The sequence below is a fragment of the Limulus polyphemus genome, unplaced genomic scaffold (assembly GCF_000517525.1).
Source record: "Limulus polyphemus unplaced genomic scaffold, Limulus_polyphemus-2.1.2 Scaffold3346, whole genome shotgun sequence".
NCBI classification, from domain to species: domain Eukaryota; kingdom Metazoa; phylum Arthropoda; class Merostomata; order Xiphosura; family Limulidae; genus Limulus; species Limulus polyphemus.
This window is the reverse complement of record NW_013668956.1, coordinates 1-10,620: the sequence shown is the minus strand read 5'-3', so window position 1 is coordinate 10,620 and position 10,620 is coordinate 1. Positions and strand designations below refer to the sequence as shown.

Sequence of the window (10,620 nt, the reverse complement as noted above, 5' to 3'; positions counted from 1 at the left end):
CCACTACTGATGTAAGAGGTTTCTTTTCTGTTATTTTCCATTGTCTTGTAGTACTCTTTTCTCTTCTTTTTTAAACTGACATTTGTTAGCAGAATCAATAACCTTCTTGGAGTTATTCATTGAGAAATTTTCCAATTGTTCACCCACCTGACAGTTTGAAATGGCTGTATTTGGTTGAGGAACGCCACGATTAATTTAAAAATTGTTGTAGTGCTTTTACCACGTGTCCAGTGTCCTGGTCTGAGCAGTATATACATATTTCTATACCTTATTTATCTTCTGCTGCACTGATGTGGCAGTTAATTCTACGATGCCTGGACGTGTTGGACCAAAGTAAAAGTTCTCTGAGATAAAAAAGTGATCAGCCCACAAATAAAGGAGTGGGGTACAATTGTTACTATTGGGAGGAAGAAGAAAGGAGAAATAGAAAGAAACATAGGACATACGTCTCCCTCCATAGGGTAGCAATATGGAATATACAACGAAATCAAATTAACTAAATGAAAATAATGTAAAATATCTAAATTTATTAATGAAGCTAAGGGAAACTGAATCAATTAAAATAAAAATGAATGAATTATAGGAAACGTGCTGTAACTTAAAATAAAATAAGTTAAACGAAAATGGTACAAAAGGAAGGGAGACGATAACTTCTATGTTGGTGTTTCTACTTTTGAAAACAGACTAGAACTGACCGAAGTGGAAAAACTCATATCCAAGAAATTGTAGAACATCTATAACTTAGTAATTTAAAGTGATGATTTCCTTAAGTTAGATTACCTTCCTACACCACATAACATTCATAAAAGTAGCCTCGCACCCAAAATGCGCTGGCTTCTAACTTACAATTGTCAATCATGATCGTCAAAACAATCAGAATTAACATGATGTTTCACGTGGTCATAGCATATTCTTGGTAACCAACCTTTTTGTTTCATTAAATAAGAGGACTAAACGAAATAGTTTTTTCTTGTTCTTTGTTTCCTTATTATACTAACACTAGTAATAGTAGTTAGTTTCTAGTGGATAATCTAGCACATTTAAAAGAAATGTTTTATAATACTTTAGAAGAGCTTATCGATTGCAGCAAAACACGTTTTATTTTTTTATTTAAGAAATAACACAAAATTCAAAGCAAAATCATATTTTCTAAACCATTAAGCTTGTGGGTTGTTGACTAGTTAGCTCTTTTATGTAACTAATCCATAATACTAAAATCTGTGCTTATTCTAGTTTTTTGTTAGGACTAGGCAAAAAGCCGTATCTGTTTACGACAAAAGTAGTTTATCAAAGTTCATAAGCTTCTGTTTACACCTTAAAGACTATACATTTAAACATAAATACGCTTTACTCTTGACTTCAGAAAGAATACAGTTAAATGCTTCAGTTAAACAACGTACTACCCATTCCACTTTCAGTAGCTGCTTTTATTAAGGTAGGCTCCTTGATAAATATTTCATTGTCAGTAGATGGTTCTTCTACGGAGGCGGGTTCCTTACTGAAAATTTCACTGTCAGTAGTTGATTCTACTGAGGCAGGCTTTTTATAAGACTTCTTCGTTTTCTTTCCACGATGTTTAAGTTGTAAACACTGAAACAAAATTTTTAAAAAGTTACTAGTGTTTGTATTAAAAAACTAACATTAATTTTGCAGTTACATCTTCCCCATATTAGTACGATTAAACTTAGCTTTTGTTCTGCAGACAAAATTTTGACATGTCATAGTATAGATATAACTGCACAACATTAAGATATTGATTCTCATATTAGTTTAATACCTTTATACTATAAATTTTGTCAATCAAACCAAACACTAGGTTTACACTTTTCATCAAGTTATTTGAACTGAATCTTTACTGTTTAAGGTGCTTTTTTGCATGAACGTTCTATGAATATTTAATTTTATACATTTTTTATATTTCTATCACATATCCATAGCCTTTAGGTTCTATGTTTTTGTGCAACACAGATTACATACTTTAGTTGTGTGGAACTGGTTTACTTTATACACGTTTTATATTTCTGTGTGTTTACCAATATGCCGTTAGTAAGAACAGGAAAATAATTTCTAAGATTAATGTTCAGGCACATTTATGTCCTGTTTTCAGGTCGACAGTTGTGTTATATCGCCCCTTAAAAGACAAATAAGATGTTAATTATCGACGATTAATTAAATATAATTATAGAATCATAATTGACCGAAGAAATGTTCAAAAGTTATATACTTTAAACAGCAGTAAATTACTAAATGTAAAATATAATGTTGATAAGAGTTTTGGGGTAAATGTCATTATTTTTTTACGGTTGGGGAGTCGTGCTATTGTTTGGATACTGTGTACTGTATAATCTAGAGAGCAGTCTTTCAGACTATATCCAAAATATTTTTAAGATTACGTGTCTTTCTGAGAAAATAGCCTTGATTTTGTTATTCAAGATTTTACATGTTAGTGAAGTTAGTAAAGAGTAAAACAACACAAACACTAATAAGACTTACAGAAACCATTAAATGGTACAAAACAACATCCCCAAAGGAAAACTGTTATTAAAACTTTTAACATAGAGTTATTTTTAGTGGCATATTGCAGGATCCCTAGTCTATGGCTTAATGGATCAGTGGTATATTATAGAATACAAAGCATGTATATACTCACTTCCTTCGAAAGAAAATGAATTTATTGAAAAATTAAAACCTAGACAGATAATATATATATGTGTATCTTTAACATTTAATTACTATTCGGCAAACCTTGATATCTGTCTCAGTTAAAAACCTTTTTTATCTTAAATATTGTTCAACAGACCTCTTATTGACTTAAAAGTTAAATTTTATGGTTCAAAGTGCAAAAACACAAAATACAAGAGAGAAAACATATCGGATTTAAAATTATCTGAAAAAGAAAGGTTTTTATAAATAACTCGATTATTGATTTATATATGTTCTCTGTTGAGCTCTCAATGATTATTATTGTGCATATTTAATTTTAACAATTTATATACTTTAAGTTTAAATACTAGAAAACTGTTTCTTCAAATAATAGACCAGTTTGACATCGGATAAATTTAAATAATCTTCTGTTGTCAGCTTGTTATTTTTTTCAGAAAAGAAAACATCACATCAAAGTTTTCTTTTTAGATCGGAAGTTAACCAGGCAGTTAATTATTACGTTAAAATCAAGAAGAAATCGATAGACATTATGCTACACAAGATCACTATACAATACCATTTGATCTCACCTCTTTCACTCCCAGCAAGCTAAACGTTGAAGACTGCAGACAAAGAGAGTTAGAAAGGTTTGACATAAAAGGAAATTTTTTGCATTTCCTCATACAAAGTTAACAAGTGAATTATTGCGAAAAGCCATGGTAATAATTAGGATCTCATTTCTGATATCATGAGAAGAAAGTTATCTGACACTAGATGAAGACTTGTGATTGAACGTGGATAAGAGAACCGTGTGAAAAATGAAAATGAAAAAGTGAAACATTAAAATGTAAAATAAAATAAAATCATTAGGCTGGAAACACTGTGAAAGAAATATATAAAAGTACATACTTTATGAAAATATTATAAATCTGGACTTGAAGAAGACTTTTTGAATGAAACTTTAATGTGATGTTGTTATTTTTATTATAAAGAGTTAAAAGATTTAAGTGTTTAGCCTTTTGGTTAACAACATGGGCACATTATATATATATATATATATTTACTGTTTTTTTCATAGATTAAGTCAACCATTTAAGTAACTTAAAAAGTTTCATAATTTGGATTGTAATCAATTTACGTTTTATCCTCAGTAAAAGTTACGTAGATAACGAAAATAAAAATTGGGTACAAAATAAAATCAGTCAAATATGTCTTACAAGGATTGATGGACCAGTGGTACGTTGTTAAAAACCAAATATTGTAAAACATCAAGCAAAGCTTTTCCTGCTTGATAAATATATTGACTTGACTTATCTATACGTCTATGCTCAATAAAAAATAAAGTACAAATTAATTTCGACTAAATCATCCAAACTGAAAAACACATAAAGCTATAAAGCTGCGTAAGTGAAACAAATAGCCGTATGATTCTAAACCAAAAAAATTTCAGGTGATTTAAACATTCTCATCAATACCAATTATTCACAACCTTAAAAGTTTTACTGACTTTAACATTGTAATATATATATATATGATGATTTACTATAGCCAATTCTCTAAAGCCAACAATAACAAAAAAATGTGATTTTAAAACGATTCGAACATTATTACTTTATTTTCCTTTATTATTTTAGTGCTATGTATATGATAAATTGTGATCTTTTGTCCGTTTCATTTACTTATTCACTTTTCGATAAACCAAGCGTTGATCTTTCTGTTTAACTTGCTATCTAGGTGCCTGTTAAATACATTTTCTTCTTGTTTATAACATTTAAAAATTTGAAATATTTTATTTTAATATATTGTTACTTCAGTAGAAATTCATTAGTATTCTATTCCTAAAATTAATTTAATCATGAAGTATGAACAATTTAGAATTCACTAATCGTCTATGACAATGCATATGAAAAACAGATATTACCACAGTCATTTGTGTTACTAACTGATCTTACCTTTATCGATGGTTCTGGATTTCTTGGTTTGTTAATTTCGGGTTCTAGAGATTCTTCTTTGGCGTTACCTGAACCTTCTTTTAGAGATGTAGCTATTCTTTGTGATTTTTTATCCTATAAAAGTACGTGAATAATTAGAATAAATCTTCTTTATTGAAATAAACACAAACGTTTTATACAAGTCATATATTTTTGCAAAATAATGTTTCCCTGTGAGCTTTGAAACATATAAAGTAAATATACTCAAACGTGACTTTAATAAAAGTTCAGGACTGCAGATCAGCACATTCATTTCAGATCTAACTGGTGGTTATCATCAGTTGAACTTCGAAATTCGAATAAAATAACAATAAAAACCACCTCGTAGAACTGTTGGTTCTGCAATTCTAGCCTGTGTTTAGCGACAACAGAAGGTATAAATGTGACTGTGTCATCCCAAACTGTGATTAGCGGCGGTAACAGTAGCTTGATGTGGATTCATTGTAACTGGTTTGGTCTTCTTTAACTGATAATAGTTGAGACAACCATAAATGTCTGCGGGTTGCGGGTTCGAATCCCTGTCACCGAACATGCTCGCCCTTTCAGTTGTAGAGACATTATAATGTGACGGTCAATCCTACTATTCGTTGTTATAGGAGTAACCAAAGAGTTGGCGGTGGGTGGTATTGACTAGATGCCTTTTCTCTAGTCTATCAATACTAGATTAAGGACGGCTAGCTCAGATAGCTCTCGCGTACCTTTGCGCGAAATTCAAAAACAAACAAACAGTATCCACCACCTACCCTACACTTAAACATAGTAATAAACTAGCATACATGAATAATCAGAAAGCACACGCCTTTAAATAACAACTCCAAAAACTCCAGACGATTTAAATATGAAAAACCACTTCATTAACATAGTAAATGATTACATCCCAACCAATCGCAGTATATATACACCACACTTCACTAAGGACACTGAACACAATAACATAACAACGGTGCGGAACACGACTACACCACAAAACAACTTATCAGACCCATCACAGTAACAGAAGTACAAGAAAACATAAAACTTTGAAAAACAAAGCACCAGGACAAGACAAAATTCAAAATTTATTACTCAAGAAAGGCCAACTGAAATTAGTAGAACATTTCACATCTTTGAATAACTTATTTCTAAAAACAGAATACCTACCAACCGCTTGGAAACAGCCCGATGTTCTTATGCTCCAGAAGAAAGGAAAATCAGCGAATAACTCCGAAAACTACAGACCCGTAAGTCTAATAAGCAATCTAGGAAAACTACTCGAAAAAATTATAAATAATAGACTCATAAACTACCTTGAAACTAAATCAGTAGTCCTCGAAACACAAAATGGCTTCTGAAAAGCAAGACAAATGACAGATCATCTCATAGGATTAACGGAAGAAATAATGCACTGTTTTAATAAAAAAACAATGTACAGTCACATGCTTCCTAGGTGTTGAAAAAGTATTCAATAAAGTATGACACAATGGACTCAGATACAAAGTGTCCAAATTGGAACTTCCCATAGAAATTATTCACTGGGTTTCTAACTTCCTGGAAGATAGGAGCATCAGAGTAAATGTTGAAGGCACCTACTCCGAGTGCTGAACTCTGGAGGCGGTTGTATCTCAAGGAGGAGTACTTAGCCCTACCCTGTTTTATCAGTTTTTGTCAGCAATATGCCTCTCAAAGACCCAAAACCATACATTTGTTCACAGTTCGCAGATGATGTTGCAATCTGGAAGAATGCCCCAAACCCAACAACAGCAACATAGAATATACAACAACTAATAAACGAAATAGAGTTGTACTGCAATAAGTGGAAAATTAAAACTAATGTGCACAAAACACAAGTCATATTATTTACAAAATCGTACAAAAAAAAGCAAATTAATACAACGGTTATATATAGACGGGACTCTCTTACAGGTAGCAACATCAGCAAAATTCTTACCGATTATTTTTGACTCAAAATTAAATACCAAACATTAATAGCATATAAACCAGAATTTGGAAAAGAGCGAGTTACCCTAGGAGCCTGACTGGCAACAAACAAGGAGCTTCACCAGAAAACATATTAAAAATTTACAGAACATGCATAAGATCAGTCGTACAATATGCCTGTATAACATGGATAAATGTATTAAATACACATATCAACAAGCTAGCAAATACAAAACTATATTTGAACGAAAGCATATAGAGTCCCACGATCAACAAATTCAGAATTTCTACACAACTATTTAATCATGCCAACTCTATCAGACAAAATTCTGGATAACTCGCTTCAATATTATAAGAAAAATAGTAATAAAAATTAACTGATGAGCAAACTATAGGGTTATATAATACGTGATGAACCAAGCCCTAAGTACCTCTCCCCTCTGAACATCATAAATAAGAATCTTACAAGTCAAACAGTGCTAGAATAACTGAATCCTAGACACAAACGTAGCTCAACTTGAAAAGGGTTTTATATGTAAAAATAAGATTATGTGTGTGTATCACTGCTAGGTAAAACTGTATTGTTAACACGGACTAATAGTGCGATAATACATAAGTGAAGCTAGTGAAAATATACGAGTTGATACTACCCAGTGAATTGGACATGGCATGAAAAGGGTATATTAATTAAAACTGCAGACAATGGACAAAACTTAACATGCTGTGGGTAAAGCAACAAAGTAACAAGGATTATTACCTAGGATTCAGTAACATCGCAAACAAAATAACAATTCCTGAGAGGGAGGAAGAGGTTAACGCTGAACCTGGCCCTCCCTGGTCCAAAACATGGATCGAACCCCGATGAAGAATAAATCAAACTATCTACAAAACGCCAAATGACATCAAAATGTATTTCTGATACATGTCATTCCACTGTGAATTGATATCAGTTGTAGTTGTTCTCGGAATTTTTCGTAAACCTACACAAAGTTTTGATAACCACTAATACACACCTGCCTACCTAAGTAGTAAATAAAAGACAGGAAAATAATTTTCACGTTTTTTAACAATAGTTCAAGGTATTACCTTAAAATTCAGTTGCGATAAAATAAAAAAATGCTTAGTTTTGCTATATGTTTCAGGTTTAGCTATTTTTTAATCAAAATGTTTAAAAAATGAACAAATATTTTACTCTGATGGATAAGATAAAACAAATTTTAGGCAATATTAAAGATAATATACAGTTAATGGAAAAAGATGGAATTTATAAAATTGAATGTCAATGTGGAAGTGTTGATATAGGACAGACAAAACGTATTCAAAATATCGTTTCGTAGAACATAAAGAATGTGGAAAACATGAAAGAACTGAAAATTCGGCCATAGCAGAACAAGTACAAAAAACACAACATAAGATGTTATAGTAAAAAACTGTAATATTGACTCAACCAAAGAGTATTAGAGCCAATAATAACCACGAATCTTTAATAATAATAAAGTTTAAAAATGATCATGAATTATTAAATTCAAAACAAACTATCACACAGTTAAAGGGTTTATATAAAAGGTAATAACAGCACATTACTGTGTCCATAAAATATGGGCGATTAAATGTGGTATACTACATAGAATTTACTCAGTCTTCGAAACCAAAGCGGACGAAAAACCCACATTAACACGGCTGACCTTATAACCCTTTGAGCTGACCTTTTTGGACGACTCTGGATCTTCTGGTTTGTTGACTTCAATATCCAGCGATTTTTGACTGACGGTACCTGACCCTTCTGTTAAAGGCGTTTCTAGAATTTGCTTGTTTTCGTGCTACAACGGTAGTGGAATAATATTATTTTACATAATTAAAACAAGTGTGATGTGCTATATAGTTCACAACGAAACATATAAGCAATACACTATTGCATGCTATTGACGTTTGAAACGTTATACTTGTACAGATTTATTAAAACAAGTATGATGTGCTACATAGTTCACAACGAAACCTATAAGCATACTATTGACGTTTGAAACATTATACTTGTACAGTTTTATTAAAACAAGTATGATGTGCTACATAGTTCACAACGAAACCTATAAGCATACTATTGCATACTATTGACGTTTGAAACATTATACTTGTACAGTTAACATTTACACTGGAGTAAAAACAGACAAAATAAGGATATTACTAACAAGTCATACTTGTTCTATAAATGTTTGTTAAAGAGAAACTTCTTCGTAGCTAAGTAAATAATAGAAACTTTCTGGAAAGCCGATCCACCATATGTGACTCCCCATGGGCCGAAAAGGTGCATGCCAGGTTTGATTGAGATCAGTAGAATAGCTTAAGAAGCGTATAGGGGTCCCTGGGGTGGAATATGGGGATCAGCTCCGAACATCAACTCTCTATGTCACTCCTTGTGGCGGTCCTAAGGGTACATGCCAGGGAACATTGCTATTTAAACGGGCAACAGTTTAGGCTAAAAACAATTTTCTGTGACCGTTATATATCCTTATGTTTTACGCTAAATTTGGTAACAGTATTAGAAAACCCTTAAAACGCTATTTTGCAATATTTGTTCTTCCTAGTTTTGCCCGGTGTTAAACCATCTGTAATTTATCTTACAATTTCTGTTCAAGTTAGGGGTAGAACAGACTAAATTCCTACAGCTTTAATTAGGCTTAGCTTACATTTATTTCTAGGTGAAAAAGATTAGTTTGCTTGTTTGTAATTAAGCACAAAGCTACGCAATGGGCTATCTGTGTTCTGCCCACCACGGGTATCGAAACCCGGATTCTAGCATTGTAAGTCCGCAGACATATCGCTGTGCCACTGGGGGGCAAAAAAAAATATTGGAATGTTCAATATTTCTCGTATTTTCATTTCGTTTCTAATATTTCATAGCAAGGTGATTGGTTTTTCGATAAAGATTCACACAAAGTTATATACATATTTGCTCCTATTAAGTTTAGATAACAGGTACGATACATAGGTTTAAGAATTTTCCCTAGCTTCTATGACTTGGCTTATATGTGACGTTATTAACAAGTTCTAGAAACCCTAATAATTATTTCAAGGCTCGATTTTACCTAAATGATAAGATTTGTTTGAAATATTATCATAAAAACCTACTTTTTCCTTACGTAATTCATTATATGTATAGTACTAAACATAAAATAAGAATTTAACATCATCATACACGCACACACACATATATATAGTACTAAACACACAAAAATGTTAAGTAAATTAAGCATGCTGTGTTTAAATGTATGTGAGAATTAACGTTTACTTGCTAGTCAGGCCAAAGTTTACTTACTAGAAAGGCCAATTTTTCTAGTCATTATTAACAATAACGTCAGTAGCTACTCCCTCACTTAAGAGGTGGAAATTGCCTGTCGCTAGAGGGTGCTACATGTGTGTCGATTTCAAGCAATAGGGACGGGAGGAGTGAAGAGGTAGAGACAATGATTTCATCAGAGAGTATGCTTTGCTAGGCCACCATGACATGCGGACATGACGTCAGAGACAATTACGTAATAGTTCCACGAAATGGTACTAGAGAGCACATTGCTAGGTCGCCATGACAGTTACCCATGACGTCAGAGACAATGACGTCCACAACATGTATCAAGATCTCTCAGCATGGCTAGATTTAATATAATTGGTTTAAAACACTAATGCATTAGTTCTATATTTCATTACATTTCCTGACCATTTATATGTAAATCTTTCAGAAAAATATGTTTATTTAAATATCATGCAATGATTTAAAATTTAATGTTTCACTAGTTTGACTTTATGCTATCCATATAACTTGACAAAATATTTTGTTCTGGCTCTTATTACTTTATGGTTTTATCTTACACGAGTTTTACAGGGGTGGATAGTAACTGTTACTATACTTCCACATATGATTACATCATCAATTTATAGATATAATTATGTTAAATCCATTATTTTAATGACAATCTTACTGTCCATAGGATTTTAATAAAGCTGCTGTTTCACTTTCACAGATCAATTAATATAACATACTGTTGCATCAGCGAGGTCCGTGACTAGTATTACGCCA

The 10,620-nt window shown here is 32.1% G+C and overlaps 1 protein-coding gene across 1 annotated transcript in view; it reads right to left on the bottom strand.

Annotated features, from left to right (window-relative positions):
• LOC111088216 (putative leucine-rich repeat-containing protein DDB_G0290503) overlaps positions 1-8,371 on the bottom strand; it is a gene marked incomplete at its 5' end in the record, with an annotated part of 40,639 nt that extends 32,268 nt beyond the window's left edge. The window contains 3 exons of the mRNA XM_022397625.1: positions 1,401-1,590; positions 4,596-4,709; positions 8,258-8,371. Of these exons, the coding sequence (XP_022253333.1) occupies positions 1,401-1,590; positions 4,596-4,709; positions 8,258-8,371 (418 nt within the window). The remainder of the gene's footprint in view (positions 1-1,400; positions 1,591-4,595; positions 4,710-8,257) is intronic.
• Between the last annotated feature and the right edge of the window lie 2,249 nt (positions 8,372-10,620).